We start from the raw sequence: 22,161 nt of genomic DNA, 5'->3' as shown, positions 1-22,161 counted from the left end.
GTTTTGAGACAGGGCCTTCCTACACAGGCTATACACTGGCTTAGGCTTCACAATATTCCTGCCTCTGATTTTTCATATTAATACAACTGACTATAAGTGATTACTGTTTGTAGTTTTACAAATAGTCAGCTCCCCCTGGAAACAGACCTCTGATAAGACATTTGAGAGGCTATGCCTAAAAGTAAGCACTGTGGTAGAACTGACTAGCCACATTCCGTAGCCTAAGAACGGCAATACCATAGAGAATGTTTTACCTTTCACTTTTTAACCAGTCTCACTATGTGTCCGTGGCTGGCCTGGAACTCACAGAGATCCTACTGTGGCTGTTCTCTACTCATCCCAAGGCCTGGGATTAAATGATGGGTCAGCACCTGGCTCTTTTTAAAACAATTTTAAGGTTTGATTGTGTGTATGTGATAGGGGGTGGGTACTGAGCATGCAGGTGCCAACAGAGGCCAGAAGCACTGAATCTCTGGAGCTGGAAATACAGGCAGCTAAGGATCTCATGTCCTCTGCATGAACAGTGAACTCTCTTCAGCACTGAGGCCACCCATCTCCTCTGCCCTTAAACGGTTTAACTATTGGGGACAGAAAGAAAGCTGGGCCTTTAGCAACACAAACATAATAATTATCAACGTTATCCACCACAGGAATGACTTCTTAAACTAAATACCCAAATTATGGACACCTGATACACACAATGAATTACAGGCGTCTCTGTATTTTGTTTTGCTTTAACATGATAGGAAAATTGGCACTCCTGCCGATAACGAGATTTTAACCATCTGGGCTCAATCTACCTTGGGCAGAGACACAGTTGGAGTCCTCGTGTTTTCCTGGGACATATCAATCACACTGGAAGCTGAATCCACCAAACCGGAGCTGCAAAAGAAACCATCACTCAGAAAATAAATCTTACCCTGTCGGAGGCATCAATCATGGCTCCACGGCCAAGAGCTTCTAAGACAGGAGAAATGGGGAAATGGGGAAGGTTACAAGATCAAACTGCAAGAAAGGAGAAGAAACTGGGCTCCAGCCATGATTAGGAACCAAAACAAAGGCAATGGTGTGACAAAGATGTAAGTGCAGCATGAGAGAAGACAAAAACACCTATTAGAGTCCTTGAAGATGTCCAGGGTACAGGCACAGGAGAGGTTCACTCGCAACTTAAACTTGCAGAAATGAGCTCATTTCAAACTTAGATCTCAGATAAGATACAAGTGAGAAAGTGAGCAATGGGTTTTATGGCTGAAATAAAGTCACAAAATCTTAACTGCATGGCAGTGTTCCTCCTAATACATATAAAACATAACTGAAACAGAGACTGGGTAAGGCAAGTGACCTGCCAAGGAGATAGAATGACCAAGTCAGATAGCTATACACAAAAGCTAGTGGGTTACAGCAATCTCTTATGATCATCGTCCCAACAAGTTAATAGATGAGTTCTTATCCCGGTACAAAGAGAAAAGTGCCAGAGGCCATTGAGAAAGTGGGGGGGTGGGTAGGTGACAGGCAGCTAGTTGAAAGAAGTCCATATGATTCTCTAAGCCATGATGCCCTTGCCAGAGGCGGCTGCACAGCCCCGGGGTAAAAGTAAACAAAGAGTTCCCAGAGCGTGGTGAGTTGAGCAGGTCACTCCCTTGACTATGAGTAAGAAGAAAAGTGGGTCACAGAATCCCAGGACAGGAGGGAAATCTGCTTGCTGAGAAGGCTCGCTCCAGGAAGCTTTGCCATAGACATTAAAAAAAAAAAAAAATGAAGTCACTATTGGCTGGAACCGCTGCTCCCTGTCAGTCTCCACCGGTTCTTAGTGACATCAGAATCAGGAGCTTGGAAAAATCCCCTGAAGGGGATGGAACAGAAAACCCAGACAAGGAAACAATTCACCCTAGGGTCATGGAACCATGCCAAAGAGTGCTGCCTCTAAACCCCAAGGCTAGCAATTTGTGGTTCCATTTCTGTATTTGAACTGTTAATTTTTTTTTTCACATTAAGCTCTTAAGAAAGCTATCCCTTCTTCCATCACCTTCCTTATTGATCCAAAAGGAAAGTACAGCAGAGGAGGTGTCATTTACAGCCCTGTCACACAGAGCCAAAGAAAGGGGAAGGCAGGACATATGAAAAGGAAAACACAGGAAGAACTCATAATAGAACCAAAATCTGGGCATAGTTTATAGGAAATCTATTCCTGTACTAGATGGACGCAAAGCCAAATTAAGTTGTCAAAAAGAAGCATGGCCACTGATAGAATTTGGTGTCCACACAGTGAAGGGCCAACACCTCAGAACTGAGAGGCCATTTCTCTCCAGTGTCTCTTTAAGAGGCCAGGAGGGGAGTCCTAGTCCCTGCCCAGTGCTAATGAGGTCATGGACCTTGAGGAGAACCTACAACTGCCAACCTATTAAACTAGCACAATTCCTAACTACATTCTAACTACTTGTCCTTATACCCACAGATAACTTTATCCTTCATCCATCACCAAGGAAAGTTCTTTGCAACAGACAGTGACCATTACAGAAAAACGTAACAGGTCAAAGTGCAGAACTGTGCAGCCCAGCCCCAGCTGATATATGGATAACACAACTTCTGTACCTTATACTCAGGGATCATTGTGGAAGAGGGGACAGACAGACTATAAGAGACAGAGAGGGAGCTTGTTATAAGATCGTGTCTCCTAGAAATGCCAGAGGCTACACCCATGAAGCCTTACCAGAGTGGCTGCCGAAGCATGAGCTGAACAAGAACAGCTCCACTAGACATGCTAACATGGCTGGGGAAAGCCGGTCCATACAAAGCCTACCGTACACAGGAATGCTGAGAGCCAGAGAGAGTCTTCTCAGGGAAGAGCACACCAATTAGTTATCCAATAATGGTCAACTCTAAAAACCACATACATATACCATATACATACAAACCGTATGCATACAAGTAACGAACGTTCTGAACAGGCTGTGTTTATTCACACGGGTAACGACAAATGAAAAAGAGGTCGTGGATGTGAAAGAAAGCAAAGGGAAGTATATTGAAGGGTTCTGAGGGAAGAATGGGGAAATAAATGTAATAAATTCCTTATAAAATGGGCCAGTGTGACATCTGATGAACAGTATACGCCAGACGCCTGACAGTGTAAATGATCTCCTTTATTAAGTAAAGCAGCTGGAAAAATCAGAGGGTCTGACCCAGACGCGGAGGCTGGCTGTCCTCAAGGGGCAGGCATGTCTTTGTTACATCTCACTCCTTCCCACTTTCTAACCCCAGAGGATAAGCAGGGCCCCTATACTACTTTATCTCTGCATCCAGGCTCCTGAGGCCCCGCTTGCACATCCTGATTATGACTTTACTTACTAGCGATGAAGCCGGTTTCCCCCTTGCCGAAGTCTGCCCTAGCATTCTCTGGTTAAACATAGCTATTGGCCTGTTCACGTGACTCTTGGTGGTTTCCACTCAACTCTGCACCGCATTGTCTGCCACCGTCAGCCCTGTCATTTTCAAGCAAAATGCAAGTCTCCCCTCCCGCAGCATAATTTGTCTCGTTATTACACATTTTATTGACACTTTACACAGAAGATCTATGTTGCTTCAAATTATAATCCTTGAATGGTCAGATACTGTCTATTTTGTTCCTTAGAATCCCACTCCTCCCAGAGAAACGTAGATTCTATCATGAACATAGTAGATGCTCAGTATATTCCACATGAAGACATTTTGAGACAGGGTCTTACTACATAGCCCTGGCTGTCCTGGAACTCTCTATGTAGACCAGGCTGGCCTTGTCCTCACAGAGGTACACCTGCATGCCAAGAGCTGGGATTAAATGTGTGAGCCACCACGCCTAAATGCATGATGAGACTTTTAAACTGGTTAGAAAGGCAAGTTCCATAGCCTATGCTTTGTAGCTGTCTTCTTCCATACACTCTGCAGAAGGGACCTGCGATGCCAGCAGTCACACTTGGAACACTAGATATCAGTCCTAGTTCTAGAACCAGAAAGAAATTTTGTAAGTGATAAGTTTGATTTTAAAGTTAGGCTGATCTCCTTTGGAGCGGTTAAGTTCCATGGAGGCTACTGTTGTTGTGTCTCCCTCCCAGTCTGGCACTGTGTTTGGCATGTGGTGGTGTTCCATGATGCTTCAAAAAGAAACAGAAACATATGAAGAAAGAATCTGGAGACAGACAAAGGGAGTGACTTAGAATACACACTCTAAGGTATTTTTGTGAGCACACACACTTCTTTCAACACTATAACAGTCTACATTACACACTTCCTGAGCGTGTTGCCATCCAAGTATAAGGCAGTTTGATGTGCCTATAGAGCTTTTACTACCATAACAGACTGGAGTAAATCTAAAATCTGATAAGATTAAATATTCTCTTGAGAGCTCACTATACATAATTCTGTGGGCCAGACATCTTAGAAATGCAGTTTTCTTATTATTGGATTTTCTATCAAACCTTCAGGGGTCTGGGGGAAGGACAAATGTATTGACTCATCTCTATTTTCTTCAAGAGCAAGCTTGTATCTTATACTAAGCCTATTACTGGGGGTTCGAGCAAATAGCTAATTCTTCTGGTAGAGGGAGGTGGATGTACCAAGAGAAAAGCTGTTCCAGAAGGAGATCATTAGAGTAGGGTAATAGTATTTCAGAGCTGCTGATAAAGTTGGGGCTTATTGGCTCTTTTTCCACAGAGGGTAGAAGGGAGAATGGTGGCAGAGTGAGCAAGCATTAGGGAAACACAGGCTCTGAAGCTGCCACTTTGGTGCCCTATGCCGATATACAAAACAGCATCTAATTCTTCCCAAACCAAAGGTGAAGGGGATGCTGGGAGGTTAGCCTTTGCAGAAGAAATAATCAAACTTGTTCCATTCAAAAGAAAATGAGCTAACGTCGGAGAATGAGAGGCCATAGTGAAGCCTAGCTCTGCCCCCCCCCCCAACCTCCACCCCGACTCATTTTGGAAACGTTCTCCAGAGAGATTGCAGCTTATGGACAAGACACACCCTGACAGCAGCCAACCTCTCTCCCGACTCCATGCCTTCCAGCTTCGCATCCTGCAGATTTGAGAGGGTATGCATTCAAACCTCCTCCGTCTTTCTCTGCTTGCCAGTGCCTGGGAACTCACACGTGCAAACAAACCTCACACTTTGTATTACTGGATGTTTTTGTGCCCCTTTCAAGCACCAGAGTGCCTGTGTCAGCTGACCTCTGATAGGTCTCATGCTCTCTCCAGCCTGCTTCTCAAGAAAGAGGTTCTTAAAAACAAAGCGATGCCATCTGGAGACTGTTGATGCCATTGTTACCCATAGTTTTAGATTCTTCTTCCTTTCTTTTCCTTTCTTTGTATTTTTTATTGTTGTTGTTGGTTTATTTACTTACCCCTGCTGTCTAAAGCTCCTTAATTGTTCATTAATATTTGCTGATTTGTCTTTTCACCCATCTCCTCTTTATTTAATAATCAGGATTTTATCAATTCTTTTCTTTTGTTAATTCATTCACTCACTTTCCTTCCCTCCTTCCTTCATTTCGGAGGTCATGTGCTTGGCACTTGTCCAGGGACTAAGAGTAACTTCATGGACTAAACGTCCCTCTCTTGGTATTGTCTGCATCCTGGAGGAAGGAGAACTGAGGACTGCTACTTTGCTCAAGTAGCTCTGTGTGCATCTCAGGCAACCCTGTGTGCATCATGGAGAACATCTGTGTCTCTAACATATACCACAGTATGATCTACAGATCTATCGTGTTCTGTATCCCGTCTCCATTCCCTCATTAGTTTCTCTCCATCTCTCACCTAAAGTGCAACAGCATCCCCCATTGAACTATCTAGCCCAGGTCTGCACACTCTTGCCGCAGAATTGCTCTAAGAAGAGAAAAGAATCATTTGGTAGCTCCTCATGGATTAACAAAAAAAGAGTCTAGCTTCTTGGTCTGCATTCTAGCTTTGCTAGGTTCTTCCTTACACACACTTATCTACCACGCATACCTGACCAGTCCCACCAGATCACATCCATTCCCCAGCAAACCAGGGGATGTCAGAATGGTCTATCTAAACAACTGTCCCATCTAATATAGCCTTATCATCCCACAAGGGTCATCCTAAATGTGACTAGGTTCATAGTGTCCCTACCATCCCTCCACCCCAGCCCCATGGTGGATAGAATCAGTACTGCTGGCCATGTTCTCAGCCTTTTCAATATGGCTACCATCTAGGCCTGGCATCTAATGGCTACAACTTTAACGACTCAGACAACTGTGGTGGAGGGATCACTGATGCAAGATCTGCCTAAGCCACAGCGTGCATTCAACGCTAACTTGGACAACTTAGTTAAGATTCTAAAAAATATAAAATGAAATAAAGCAACCCTGGGACTTCTGTGATAAAGAGGCTTGTTTAACATGTACCATGCCCTGGGTTCAATATAAAGCATGGAATTAATAACTGTAAAAAGTAAATACTATTATCATAGCAGGCACAATTATAGTCAGTCTCTTCTGCAGAGAGTGGCTTCCTAAAAGTTGGGGGAGTGGGGTGTGAACCTCATTCACCTTGAAATTCCCCACTATCATCTTGTACATGACAAATACTTAACAGTGTTGACTGACAGAATAAACAACTGAATGAAGAGTGAACTCGTACCCCTAAAGAACTTCTTACTCTACTAGATGCACACAAGACGTTAAATGGGTTCTCTCGATGACTCACAGAGATGGATATTTAAATACCTTATTTATATACATATCCTACAAGTAGATGTAGGCAACTTGTGAATTAGTGACTCTATCTTCTCCATGCATACCTATTTATATTCTCTTTATTCTATTTTTCTTTGCATTCTATACATCCGAACTCTTTTACCTGTGGCTCACATTTGTCAAAGTAGCTATAATGAAAGTAGTCACTGACTTCTATTGATGACATTTAGTTCTTGGGCCCCTTTCTTACAAGATATCAAGACACTGAGGTGAGCACTACCTTTAAAGGACCTCCTATAAATCTGCCTTGTTTGGTTGAAGACTTTGAGCTTTGTAAAGATCCTTGTATAAAATAGCTCTTAAATCTTATAAACCATCAGTCCTAATAATTTTTCTAATAAAGTTTTCATGGTATAAGGGCAAGGACCTCTCAGATATCTAATTCTTGCCTGGCTAGGCCTTCTTTTTGCTATACAGGAGCAGGAGGCCTACCTGCTAAGATGGCACAAATATGTTTGGATTTGCATTTTAGGAAGGTGACAGTTGAGAAGAAGAAAAGAAACTTCCAAGTCCATAGGCTTAGTACTTAGTACTTAGTAATAAGTACATAGGCTTAGTAGTTGGGAAATGTCAAGTATTCTTTATAATTATTTTATAGAATTCATCCTTCCAAGAGAAAGGATGACACTTACAGGCATCTGAAGGGTGTGTGACAGGGAAGAGGAGAATGGGCTAGAAAAGAGAAAGAATTGGTAGCTTTGAATGTATCTGAGCAATATTTGTTATTTTAGATGTCTCAGCTAGCCTCTCTGTAACTCTAGAGATTAAGCAGTTATAAACCATCAGAGGGTAAATTGTCAAAGGTTGCATCAAGGAAAAGAGAGAGAGACATACAAACAGAGAGACAGATAGAGAGAAAGAGAGAGAGGAGAGAGAGGGTGAGAGAGAGAGAGAGAGAGAGAGAGAGGAGAGAGAGGGTGAGAGAGAGAGATGCAGACAGACAGACAGACAGAGAAATGAAAAGGTCCACCCTTTTCTAGGTTCATTCAATCTAAAGAAGTACCTGTAGCAGAGACATCAAAGGCTTTGGTCATTAGACACCTATTAGACTCTTAGTGATACCCAGGGCTCCATGCCTGTTGAAGGGAACACATTATTATCTCAGATAACACAGATTGGCTTCTCATGCCAGACAGGAAATGTTACACTTCACTGATGGGCAGGGCTCTGACATACAGAGGGAAGAGCTTCTCTGGTCTTTATTCTGTATGCCTCACTTTGACTATGTCCTATGGCTTGTTGTATACACATGCTCAGTGATGATTTTAGGAGGGTATATGATATGCTACTGATGTGGGGCTCATGGCCCAATGGCAACCCATACTGCTCATCACCAATTCAAGGTGATGTAAGTACATGGACTGAGAGTATGTACCCAGGACCACTTATAGCAGTTTTCAAAATGCCCAGTTGACAGTGATCTACTGTGTGCTTTTTTTTTCCTTCTGTATTTCATTTCTATGTTTTACAGAAAGCATCAGCAAGTTTAAAACCAAAAGGAATTAGGCCCTCCACCATAGTTTATTAAGTTCAGCAAACACCATCCAGCTAAGTTAGTCACCAGGACTCCAGCTGCTGGTGACCAGATTTCTGACTGCCCTTCGGGGAACAATGTTCTCTGCTTATAAACCTTTCTGAGCTTCCTAGTGCCATGGCTGTAAACAAAGGTGAGTTCATGAAGAACACAGGTGGTTGTCCATGTCTTATTGCTTGCTGATCACCCATAGCATTTTATGAGTGGGCTCCCATGGTCTCGTGGCTACCACACAATAAAGGCTCTTGTCATCATGCCTAGGTAAAAAAAAAAAAAACAAAAAAAACAAAAACAAAAAACTGCATGGCCCAGCCTCACATCTCCCAACTTTTCTCTCCTGGCTAAGAAAATATTGACAGGTGCTGAGTCATTCTATTGAAAACCACTTAGCCTGTAAGCACAGGCCCCAAAACACACTTAAAAACACCCAACTCACAAAGGTTAAACAGCATAAGGGGGTAGCATTGCAGGAGATTGACACCAAGAAAAATGGTGGCCTCTGACACAGAGAGGAGGAAGTACAGCTGACTGATTACCACCCATGCCACGTCTCACAGAACTGGCCTTAACTAAGCAAAGCACCCGAGACACGCCTAGCAGCTGTGTGCTGCCCTTCTCAACCACACTTAATCTGTGTAATATAACAGTATAATTGCAATGCCATCTGGAAGTTGCCAGTTTTTCTTCTTCCTAAGAAATGCTCCCATATTTCATTTCAGTTACTCTCACAACATTCTAGTAAGGTAACCTGGTTCCAGTTCACAGGTAAGAACCAAAAGGTCTGTCAGAGGCCACGCAGATGACAATGCACGTCCAAATCACAGATATTAGCCAGGAAGGAAGGAAGATGGGGAATGCCCACCATCCCGAGGGGGCATGACAAAATGGAGTTGAGCATCTTTGCCTCTCAAGCCCTCTGTGGTGGAAGGATGGCCTGAGGGCAGAATGGAAAGTCTGGGCTTGATCAAACAGTGAGATGAGCTGTTTGCCTGGGATGCTGCCTTCTTGCCTTGCCTCTTCTGTAGTGCTGACTGGTCCCTCTGCTGATTAGTGCTCCATGCTCCTCAGCCTCTGTCATACCCAGATTCTAAGATCTGCTCCCAGCTCCTTGCTCTTGTGTCTAAATGACCATCTCTTTTTCTACCAGGGTTTCTAATATTTTGGCTTCATTTGTTGTTGTTGCTGTTGTTGCTCTTGTTGTTTTATGAAAGTCTTATTGTAACTTGATATGCCATGCTTAGTTGATAGCCCTCAAAAGCCTGCTTTTTTCTGAAGGGAAGCAAAAGCAGAGTGGATCTGGGGGTAGAGAGGAGAGAGGGGAGGGAGGGGAGGGACTGGGAAGAGAAGAGAAAGTGGAAACCGTGGTCAGGATGAAATATGTGAGAGAAGAATAAATTTAAAAAGAAAAGAAAGTAAGGTCTTTATCTATCAGGAGCATAAGCAGGCAATGGGTTGGGCGCAGGACACCAAGGGGAATGAGTAGAGTGTCACCAGTTCCTGAGGTTCTTGAAATGCTATATTGAGTATCATCCCTACTTAGTGGTGCTTACTATATGCTATGAGCTATGGTAAGAGTTCTGCATTTACTGTCACCGGGGGGGGGGGTGTTATCCAGCAACTGATGGGAACAGATGCAGAGATCCTCAGCCAAACATTTAGGTTGGGCTTGAGGAATCCTGAGGAAGAGGAAAAAGAAGAATTGTAGGAGCCAGAAGCATCAAGGACATCCCAAGAAAACCCTCAGAAAACCCAACTATCCTGGGCCCACAGGGGCTCCCAGCGACTGAATCACCAACCATGATGCCTGCATGGGACCTATGTAGACCTTCTGCACATATGTTACAGTTATGTATCTTGGTCTTCTTGTGGGACTCCAAACAATCGGAGCAGGAGCTATCTCTGACTCTGTTGCCTGCCTTTGGGTCCCTTCCCTTTCTCATCTAGCCTTAACAGGAGAGGATGCACTTAGTCCTACTGCAATGTGATATGCTATGTTTGATTAATATCCATGGGAGAGGTCTGCCCTTTTCTGAAGAGAAATGAAGGCAGACTGGATGGGGGAGGGAGGACAACACTGAGAGGAGAGGAAGGAGTAGAACCTGTGGTCAGCATGTAAAAAAGGTAATTAATTAATTTAAAAAAGAATTTTACATTTACTAGCCATTTGGCTTCCTAATAACTCTGTTAGGAGATTATTAATCTTGTCATATAGCGGTCTCCACTATATAACAAGGTTTAAGAAATTAAAGATACTACTTTAAGGTCACATATCAAGCCAAACCTTAACCTCTAGCTAACATGGCAGACCGACATAGATGACACAGAAAATTAAAAATGGTCCTGGAGGAAACTGGTGAAGCCTATCACTCATGGGAAGTGGGTAATTAACAGTCACCTTATTAGAGTCAGTATTCCATTTCTCACATGGCTTCACTTACTCATAGTTGACTCTGAAATGCCCATTGGTAGTCGTCTTAGATGCTCAGCCTTCTTTGCCTTTAGACTGTTGGAAATAGCTCTGATTCCACAGTGCCTTGGTCTCAGACTATTGTGTCCCACCATCAAAGACATTATCCTCATGCCAGTATGAGGGTCTGAGGTGAATTGTCTCCACTGAGACCATAGAGGTAAAACAAAATTTCTCTTCCCACCAAAAGGTATTAACTGTGACCTCAAGAGAAAGATGCTAAGAAGAATACCTTTAAGTACCTAAAAGCAACTGAGTAAGTCCCCAAAGTTTTGGAGCAACATAGCCCCATAGCTTGTTACCTCTTGCAAAGGTCAACAAATATCATCCAAATAATAATGCTTTTGAATAAAAGCATCTAGAAGTCAATACTGGAATACAGAGGAGAATGCATTTTAAAGGAGTATTTGCTATGTACTACATGCCTACTGATCTGTATACATGAGAACCAGTTCTGATCAGTCTTTATCAGTCCTGTCTGTCCTGCCTGGTTTTGGTCCTTCAGGTCCTTCAGCATCTTTCACTCACCAGATTTTAACAGTGTGATCAGGACTCATCTGTCCCCTGAAATGAACTGTAGGACTCGCAGACTCCTTTACCCTACCCAAAGACAATCTTTAGAACAAATAAAAACCCACCACTCCTGATAATGGAAGAAACCATTCAACACTTTGACTCCGAGGTTGAGATTTATTGCAAATTCTGAAAACTAGAAAAGAAGCTTGTCTAGGTTCCCACCACACCCCAGAATTCCCCAAACATCACTCAGCCTCATCCTATGACTCCTGTCCTGACTTTACCCCAAGCGCACATTTGCCCGCATAACACATCAAGCCATAAAACCCACAAGTTGTGTCATACCTTGGGCCTGTGGGACCTGTGTCATCTTCTAGCTCTTCCACAACAGCTAGCTCTGGAGGAAGGGCAGCATCTTTGTTGACATTATTCACCCAGCTCTCCTTTGCCTTCATTGCTGTGTCCTTATTCTGCTCAGCTGAAACAGGAAACAGTAGAGATAGAAAGCTTATCCCTCAACGCTATAATCTATACCCTTCTCATTGGCTCCTATCAATAAGGGCTCAAATCTGAACCTCCGGCCTCCCAACTACCAAGATGACCACTGGGTCTCAGGACAAAAATTATAGCTGTGGGAGAAGTTAGTAGATTCTTCTGATTTCAGATCTTTGCTTCCCAGTCTCCTGAAAGGATAGGCATGCCTTTAAAGGTACAGGCACCCTAGAGATCGCTGAAGCAAAGTTCTAACCTCCTTTAGGTTAATCTGACCTGAATTGGAGCCAGGACTGGATATCCGTAGGCAAGAGATGCTCAGAGTGGGATCCTTACCAAGCATTAACTCAGTCCCAATTACCTTCTAAATGCAATGTTTGACTCTGCGATACAAAGGTAAACAAATGATCCTAATTTAGGATGTCCCTTTCCAGTGCCTTTCCTGCCCCATAGGTCTGTCCACAAATCCAAATTCTAAGTTCTCCACTACATACTGCTTGAGTGTCATCAACCCATAAAACCTCTGTGCCACATCTTCAGGAAGGTTTCCTGCCTCTCAATACTCAGCATTCTCTACCTGAATCTCTGTAATTAGCATCAACTGAGTGGGGATTAATGACCAAGAACTTTGCTGAGTTCTTTGTGGACATTATTCTATATGGTGAAAGGTATTGTCCAAGTTTATAAATTTGGAAATTGGATATTAAAAAACTCAAGAAAAATGCCTAAGGCCACATTGTATGTGCCAATGTTCATCAGTGTTAAGATGGGACAATGTTGGGGCTTCCAATTTCTAAATGAATTCCAAGGTGGAATCTACCCCTATTGAACTTACCATAGATCAGTCTAGCATCTTTGATTGCAAATGGAGACACAGTACTAGCCAATACCACCTAAGATTTCTTATGAGCTGAATATGCTTGAAAACCAAGAGAGCTGGAGGCAGCACACTTTACATGCTTAGAGGTCAAAACTTATCTGAAATAAGTATGACACAGTCCGAAGATTTTCACTCCTAGCTCTGCCATTTAGCAACAGTATGACTGTTGGCAAGTTAACCCTAGTTGCCCAATAGTGTTTATAGAAAAAGTATACATATCTTACAAAATTCCTTCTACAGTTAAAAATAGATAATTAGCATTCATTATATATCAAATGCCTTAAAGATGCTATTTTTCTTTGTCTATAAGCTACACTTAGAGGTTTACAATGATTAATCTTGAGTTAAATAGAAACTACTTAGAAATTTTTGAACACGCAGACAAAATGAAGTAGTGAAATAAAAAGAATTCTAAATAAACTTATATTCCTTTAAGTGATGTGTTTGGATGAGTAAAGAAAAATCACATTCAAGATCATTGAGTATGAAATTGATTTCATACGCACATGTGCATGCACACACACTCACAATGATACATATACACACGTACATGTGCACACACATGCACACACAGAGCCAAAGAAAGACATGCACATTCCTCATAATCCCCAAGCACCAGGGCTACTACATTTAAAGGTGATACCCGAACAGTTGTCTTCCTCTACAGCCAATTACTTAGCCCTGCCATCCGAATTCAAGGCAAGAGGATTTTGACTGAGAAGGCCATACACTATGCAAAGCAAAGCCAGGACAGATTTCCTTCAGCTGATTTCAGTGAAGAGTCTCACACCCTTCCCCACCCTCCTTCCTAAACAAATGTCAGCTGGGACCTCACCTGTGGCTGGGAGCTTCTTCCGTCTCATGGATGCTCTGATGATGTCAGCACCGTGGATTTTGTCCCTGTGTCTTTTTGCCTTCGCTTCATAAAACCACTGGCCACTCATATTCTTTAGTTGTTGGTCATCCTTAATTTTTTCAGGCAAATGTCTGCAAAAGGAAAGGAACTTTACTTGTCTGAGATCACACAGTAAATAAATGAGCTCACTGTGATACTGCATGAAGAAATTTGTAAATACATTGGCAAAATGAAGCTCTTCCTAATTTATGTGCCACAAACTTCCAAGATGACCTACAAATGTTCTGCTTTGACTAAAAAACTAATCAGAAATGTCAAGCACTTTTTTTAAAAAAAAGATTTTATTGTTATGTGTATGAATGTTTTGCATGTAAGTAAATGCACAATGGATATGTATTGCCCACAGATGCTAGGAGAGGAGATGAGGTCCCCCTAGAACTGGAGTAACAGTACTCTCTGCAAGAGCAGCAGGTGCTCTTAACTGCTCTGCCTGACTTTTCTCAAGAGCCCAATTACGTCTTAGTTGCAGTCTTCTCTATTCAAATGGGCACACTTGAGAGGAATGATGGAGAAAGCATCTCTGGTCATTTTCCTCACCTGTATAATGGGGAAATACCCCATCTCATGGGCTTTCCCTGAGAATTGTATTAGAACACATAACCCATCTCTGCACACGCCAAGGGCCTATTAAGCATTTGTTGGACTAGTGTATGATGAGCAGTTTCCAGGCTCTTCCCTTCTCAGTGAAATGAGTTTCTCAAGAGACTACCCTGAAAGCCTGGAAGGGGAGGGGGCATGATGTTCTGTGTGCTGAGGCAGGATAAACTGAGGAGGCACAGGCAAGTCCCATCAGCCCAGAGATTGCTTTTAAAGGTTCCATAATCGTTCACGCTCACTGAAACCTAAGTCACAAACTAACTGGTGGCACCCTAAAGCATCTCTAATTTCTACTGGCTGTGGAAAATGGTGTTCTACTCAATGAATCTTTTAACCTTCACAACCTTCTAGTCAATACATTGAGAATTCCAAATCTATCTTTTTATCCTCTTAGAGACACACTCAGTAAAATCCAATGAAAAGCCCTTGGGAAACTTAGAACTCTTGAAAGACAATGTGTTGCACAAATCCAAGTGGGTTCACTCAAGCTTAGATGCTCCTTGTCTATGATCAAGTCTGTCTTAGCCAGGTACTGTGAATGGGGCTCATAATGGCTGGACCGGGAATGAGGACTGTACATAGGCACAGGTGGAAATGGGGAAGGAGCTTGGGGGGGGGGAGGGTGCTGGCAAGGCTATCTCCTCTTAAGGATGCTTCAAGGAAGTGGTTCTTCGTCTACCAAACATAAACTCTCCTCTAGAATTGCCTCTCCTGATCAGCTAGGAAGAAGTGATTCTGCTCCGAGCATTCTTATCACATTCCTTAGTCACACACTGTCACAACAGGCTATCTACAAATCCTGACAGGGACAGCATCATTAGTTCCCAGGACTGAGCTACCAAAGGATCAAGTGCTTCTGATAGTTTGCTCATTGTTTAAGGCTTTTGACCAAGCAGACAGTCCCTGCTGGGCTGCTGGTGGTAGTTCTTAATTTTTCTCCTTCCAGCAGAGCCAGTGTTCTTTCCAATTAAAGAAGGAAAAAAAAATCCACCTCTCCATGATCAGACTGGGCTCTTGGAAGCAGGAACCTTATTCCATATATATTTGCTTAATGCCTTAAACACGATGTGCTGGCAGAGGGCGGGAATGTCACTTTTTGGATTTATTTCCCAGAAGGCACTCCCAAGCCCCAGTTACCAGCACATTCAACTTCTTATCGTTCCCGACACTGTTCTTCTGTTATCTGTAGGTATTAGTGGTAGAAATGTCTGGCTGAGACTAGAGGCTCTGGAGGCTCTCCCAAACAGGACCAAAGCCTAGTTTGAATTCCACCTAAACATGACAATGGAGAGAGTAGAGAACCACCCCTACAGTTCAGTCTCCTTGCTTGTAAAGATGGGGAGGATAAGACCGGCTTTTGAAGACTTTTGAGATAATTTACTGGCATGCTTGCCTGGACGTACTTAGCAGTGCCCAGCTCTTGTAAAGAGGCCTATGACCTCTGCACATCTTTGCGTGGCTTCTTTGTCCAGCCGATCCTTCCACTGCTGCTTCTGCAGACTCAGCCTGAGCACCACAAAGACACACTGTCCTTTTCCTTGTTCCCACAATACCACCCTTCCTCATTTACACTGTATTCCTAGGCTCTGTTTATGCATCTCTTTCACTCAGTCATCTGTGGAGGCTGCGAGCTCCTTAAAGACAAGGCTTGCATCCTTATCATCATTTATAGTCCCACCATGAAGCACAGAGACTGGCACAAGGTTGGTACCCAGTTTGAACAATTAAGTGCTCAACAGCCACAGTGGTCTGAATAAGAAAAGATACAAATGAAGATCCCATCCCTGCCAAGTTTCAGGGGACCAGAGGCCACCATAGTGGCAGGGTTTCTGATGAGGTAGGACTACTCATCTCTCTTCAGAACAGGAAAAAACACACCATGACATATGGTAACCTGTTGGTGCACCACAAAGCCTCATAGCAGCAACTCCCAGTTTCTCTTCATGAGATTGTTTTTGCTAACCAAAAAGTCCTCTGCAATAGAGCCTTTGGAGGTCTTTGCAGCCTTGGTCTCCTCTCATCTTAATAAGCATCTGCAAGGCCCCAGTGTATGCACAAATGGCACAGAGGCTATGTGAGTCACACCCTCAGAGACACATGGCCCCAGAAGCGGTTAGTCAGCATTGTGGTAAGAACAGAGTTTCTGGCTCTTTTGTTTGAAAGTGGTAAAAGAATAAGAATTCTTTCAAATTCAGTGAGGGCCACTTTTGCATTTTCTAAGATGATTATTGTTGCAGGTTTTAATATTCTCTGGGTTTTTTTTCTTTTATCTTGGCCACATGTAATATTCTGAAGATGTCTCCCTATGTGTAATATCAGAATTAAGTTCAGTCATTTGAATAACCCCACTGCGATGGTACCAACATCTTCTCTTCTAATAGCTCTGTTAGTTTTCCTTTCTTCTGAGCTATCATGGAATGAGCCATATTAGCCCTGGATTTTCTAATTGCTGTACCATCTAGCTGAGGGGGGAAAGGGTAGATTTCTGAGTACTAACACTGCTTCTGTCCACCACCCTCTCTATACATGCACACTAGCATAAAGAAGATACCTGCTGGTGGGCAGGTGGGTGGGAGAACATCACTCGGCCCAGAAAAGCCACTGCCCTGTCATCTTTTCAGAGCAAGCCTCTAGTTGTTTTTGTCAGCTGAAAAGTACTTTGCAATAGAGCCTTTGGAGGTCTTTGCAACCTTGGTCTCCTCTCCTCTTAATAATGGGCTGCAAGGCCCTGGTGCACACACAAACAGCACAGGCTATGTGAATCACTCCTGTGCACAGGCCTCTGTGTTTCTATTAATTTCTACACAGTCTGCTTACACAAGCATGTCATTTCATCTACTCTTTCTGTCTCTCAACACCTCCCCCCAATATATTCTGGGAAAGATGATAAGATTCTGTGACTTAAAAATGGCCTCATTTTCTATATGAGATGGCTCAAGTCCAGAGAAGTTAAAAGTCTTGCCCAAGGTAGCAAAGGGCCAGGCCCAGAAGTTAGCATGACTCTCCCCTCTCCTGCATTGCCTGGGAAAGCCTAACAAGATTTTGGATTCTAAGATAATTGCCACACTTTATTCTTTCTACCAAGGGACTCATGAATTGATGGAGAGTCTGGAAATCAACAGACCTAGAAAGAAAGTGAATTGAAATGTCCCTTAAAATGATAAGAAACACATTTTTGGGGATGTGGGCAGTCCACAGATCCCCACGGTCCGCTGAGATTCAGCCCAGGGTGGGAACGCACATGGGCTTTCCTGGTGGATCAGCAAGGCTGTCATTCTGCAGGCTGCTCACTCTCTTCCACTCTATTTCCCCATCTGTGGAAGGAGGCTGGACTACACCACTCTGAGAACAAAAAGAGAGGTGCCTGTCAAACTCCCTGAATGCCATAGCTCCCAGGACTTTGCTTTCATGGAAACCGCCACCAGAAGTCCTGGAAGCTAATTCTTCAATGAAAACTGTTTTTACTTAAAAAGAAGCAACATACTAAAGAAGCAGCTGAGAATCATAAGATGTGGTAGCGGTTGAGATGGAATCTACTTAAAAAAAAAAAAAAAAGGCCCATCTGTGTAGATGTGGTTGTACGCATATGGGGGTCAGGACGTGGTGCTGGGGTGGTGTTCAGACAGATATGTACAGCAATTTCCTGCTGGCAGGGTGACGCAGAGCACAGGAAACGCCACCTCGGCAGTGTGTCATTTTCAAACCATAAAAGTCTAAAATTACACATGTGTGTGTATAGTAATGTTCCCCTCAAAGGGTGGAAGAGTCAGACAGAGGGACAGAGTGGAAGACAAAAACATCTATCTTGATGTCTGCTTCTCTGTTAACCTATCAAACATCTTCACTCAGAAGTTATGGACACAAGGTGACAGCAACTTGAGCCCAATGCTTGTGACTGAAGTAGAAATAGCACAAAAGACAGATGTACATCCAGGGTAACCTGAGCTGTTGCCTTCCCATGTGCAACCCAGAGACCTTATGAGGATATTCTCCTGGGACCAGGTCCGTGCTGTACCACTAACATCTTAGGTGGTTTAGGAACTGGGCATGTCTCCTGCATGATACTCATGTTATCATCCATTAAGTCAGCAAGGAAGGCAACATATGACCTATGTCATCCCCGAAGTGTCTTGCATGGATTTGGAATATGAACACTTCAAAGCAGTAGATGTAGGAAAAGTGGTAAACCAGCTTTAGTAAGAATATAAACCTTATCTCCAGCCTTACTGACAAGGATTCTGAATCAGGGCCTGGTCTTGTAGACAACAGTGCAAGAGCACCCCACTATCATCATCACCATGCCTATGGGATGACTGTATTCCAGATGCCATAAAGAATTAACATATGAAAGCCATTCACAACTGGAATCTCAGCACACAAGGAGCTGAGATGGAAGGAGCACCCCAATTTGACTACACCGTGACTGGGCTACACAATGAGGAATGGGAAAGGGCTAGAGAGATGGCTCAGTGAGAAAACTGCTTTCCACACAAGTATGGGTGTCTGACCTAAGTCCTCAAAACCAACATAAAACTGATCACAGAAGCACGTATCTGTAAGTCCTATATTTCTATAGTAAGATGGGCGACGAAGACAGGAGAGTCACTCATAGGACACCATCCTGATGGCTTTAGTGGTGAACGACAAGAGACCGTGTCTTAACATATATGCAAGTGGCGGGCCAGTACCCAAGGGTCTTCTCTGGCCTATACATGTATATCATCATGCACACATATGCCACACGTGCACATATACCCTACACACTTCCAGAATACATATTAATGGCAGGCCTACTTCTCTAATGATGCTAACTATAATTAACACATATCATTGCTTTTTCATAGACAGCAAGGAGAACTGAGGCTGTAAAATCATGTTAGGAGAACAAACTTTAAATTTTTAAATTTCCAATCAATAATCCTTTAAATGAAGGATTTAAATAAAGGCCCTGGGATGGTAAATTCCCTAAGGGTCATGTCTTCAACCATCTTGAGATACCATTCACATCACTCTCAAGGGCAGGTTCTTCGTTTATAAGATATGCAATTAAATTTTACTGTATTAAAAATAGTTGAGACTTTGGGAAGTAATTCCCTGATAAGGAATCAAAATATTAACCAGTATCCTCTGTGCTTTTTTGAGAGGTTCAAGCTGTATGAGGGAGGATTCAAATGTCCCTGTCATCTTTGCATGCCAGGAAGAAGAAGCATCTTTAAAAGCACTTGGTCAGGACCTGGCCATTCTCGGCCTGAGTTGAGATTCGGAAGGGAGGTGAAGCGACTTGCTCTAATGAGCCACAGATGGTTAACTACTGGTGGTGAGATTTGACTCCAAGGTAACTGTGTCATTATTGAACTCTCATTGTTCAGTTCTGGAGGAAAAGTTTCAATGGGCAGCATAAGACATAACGTGCTGGACCAAGGTCATGGCTTTGCCATAGAACAGTTGTGTGATCCTGAGAAACTCACTGCCTCTCTCCCTGCTTTGCCAACCTGCCTGTCGGTAAAATGGCTGAAGCAGATCAACAAAAAGTCTTGCCAGAGCTATCTAGCTCTAACTGACCAAAGAGGAAAGATAAACTCTGAAGGCTTACAAAGGAGCCATTAAGCCAAAGCCCAAGGACGATCGTTTTCAGAAATCAGAGACCAGGCCATGGCCCAGAAACAGGAGGGGTTCAGAACCATCCCTTTTTGGGTGAAAGTCCCTTTCACCCAAAGGCAATGGTTGCAGAGCAAGAATCTTCTTGTGTGGAACACATCAAATACACCCTTTCACAAATGTACATACTCCTGTGAGCATCCGCCCTTTCCGGTGCATACTGTCTCTATCTATAAGGTCCTGTCCCTGCCCGTGCTCAAGAAAACTCTTGGTGCCTACTTAGAAAGGTGACCAGGAAGTGTTAGTCACTAGGGCTGGCACAAGAGTTTTTGCCACCTCTAAGCTTCTTCCTATTTACCACGGCAATAAAACATCAGTGCTGGAAACCCGCAGAAGCCTGCCCCTCCAGAACAGCAGACCCAAGGAGAGGCTGCCAAAGAACACATGGCACTAACTTGGAGGCTGTGGCCTAACAGAGCTCTGTTCCTAAGTGTTTGGTTCAGTCCTTGCCCTGCCAAAGCTCAAGGTTGTTACAAGAAGCAGGAGGGTAAAGTTCAGCAAAGGGTTTGTAAGCTGTGGATGGATCACTGACACTCTTTGTGGGGAGACCCCACAGAGTGTTGTAAGTGACATAGGAGAAAGCAAGAACCCATTCTCATGACATGACATGACAGTTCCATGTCAGCTCTGTATCATGACTGAAGCCCCCTTCTCCACTGGTGTGTCTCAGGAGGAGAAACAGTAGAGATGAGGGTTTGATTTTTACTTTGTGACACCTACTAGTTGGGCAAGTCACCCACCTGTCACATAGTAACTTTCCACATGCAATCAGCTGGGGTCATCATATACCACTCCATTGCTTGACTCCACAAAAGAGCACAAAATTCTGAGAGGTGCAGAGCATATTAAGCCCCTTATAACTTGATAAAACTGTTGTCTGTCTACTGTCCTTAGTAGCAATAATCAGGCATGCTAGTGTACTTGAATTGAGAGATTTTATAAAGCATTCATGTTTAGTCAAATAAGTCCATCATTTGTAGTCCTGATGTTCCAAAAATAAGCACATAGCTTATTATTCCTTCTGGAGAACTGGAATGGGAACCAGTAAGCTAACACTGCTAACTAATATTCAGGAACCCTTTCTCTGCTCTCAAAGCCCAGGACTATAGAGACAGTGGGTCGCAGAACCCAGAACCTAGAAGGGGCGGTGAAGAACTAAGTCCAGTCATCCAGCAGCATGCCCTAGTGTTCTTTCAACCATGGAGATGAGTGAACGTGGTAGGAATGTTGACAGGGAATATTTGGGTTCCAATCAAAAAGGGCTATAGGTCAAGTTGACACTTTCTTTGAAGGATCCAAGTCAAAGGCAAACTTGACCTGTCTGAAGAGCACTTTTAATTTTTCTCTTAAAGCCAATCCTAGCAATTTTGAAAGTATTCAGAAATATGAACTATTTATTTTTTAAAATTCAGGCTGGACCGGATTATATAACAACACTGTCTCAATCATTCTCCCTCCGCCCATCCATTCTCTCTCTCTCTCTCTCTCTCTCTCTCTCTCTCTCTCTCTCTCTCACACACACACACACACACACACACACACACACACACACACCAAACAAAACACTAAACTACATTTCTTCTTTTCTGTATTTAATTTTTTTCTTTATTGTTTACATGTGGCATTACGTGTGTGTGTGTGTGTGTGTGTGTGTGTGTGTGTGTGTGTGTGTGTGTGTATGCACATGGAGGAACATATGGAGACCAGAGGTTGACAAAAGGTATTCATCCTCAATTCCTCTCCATCTTGTGTTTATTCACACAGGGTCTCTCGCTGTACCTGGACCCCACCCATTCAGATGAACTGGCTAGCCAGTAGGCCTTAGGGATCATCAATAACTGTCTTCCCCGCAATGGGACTATAGATACATGTGGCCATGCCTGGCAGGTCATTACGCTTAAGTGGCAAACACGGAACTATCTCTCCACCATCTTTTCTGTTTGCTTGTTTGGGTTTTTGTTTGGTTCTTTGTTTTTTAAAAGACAGGGTTTATATGATAATCCAGGCTAATCTTGAACTCTGGGCAGTCCCCCTAACTCAACCTCCTAAATTCTGGGATTCCAGACAGACATGGGTCATCATGCCTAGTTCCATGACTCGTTTTTGTTTGTTTCTTCTGTTTTGTTTTGTTTTGTGTTTCTGTTTTTTTCCTTTTTTAATTAGATATTTTCTTTATTTACATTTCAAATTTTATCCCCTTTCCTAGTTTCCCCTCTGAAAATCCCCTATTTCCTTCCCCCTCCTCCTGCTCCCCAACCCACCCATTTCTGCTTCCTGGCCCAGGCATTCCCCTACACTGGGGCATAGAACCTTCACAGGACCAAGGGCCTCGCCATCCATTGGTGACCGACTA

The 22,161-nt window shown here is 43.3% G+C and overlaps 1 protein-coding gene across 9 annotated transcripts in view; it reads right to left on the bottom strand.

Moving 5' to 3' along the window:
• The window catches only part of Sytl2 (synaptotagmin like 2), a 108,501-nt gene that overhangs the window by 38,418 nt on the left and 47,922 nt on the right, over positions 1-22,161 (bottom strand). For all 9 annotated transcript variants that reach the window (XM_021216244.1, XM_021216267.1, XM_021216255.1 and 6 more), the window contains exons 3-5: positions 13,473-13,624; positions 11,611-11,743; positions 801-882 (exon numbers count right to left, since the gene is read on the bottom strand). In XM_021216244.1, the coding sequence (XP_021071903.1) occupies positions 801-882; positions 11,611-11,743; positions 13,473-13,624 (367 nt within the window). The remainder of the gene's footprint in view (positions 1-800; positions 883-11,610; positions 11,744-13,472; positions 13,625-22,161) is intronic.

Source organism: Mus pahari, chromosome 1 (genome assembly GCF_900095145.1).
Source record: "Mus pahari chromosome 1, PAHARI_EIJ_v1.1, whole genome shotgun sequence".
Classification (NCBI taxonomy): Eukaryota; Metazoa; Chordata; class Mammalia; order Rodentia; family Muridae; genus Mus; species Mus pahari.
The sequence above is the reverse complement of the archived record's forward strand: the minus strand, read 5'-3'. Positions and strand labels throughout refer to the sequence as shown.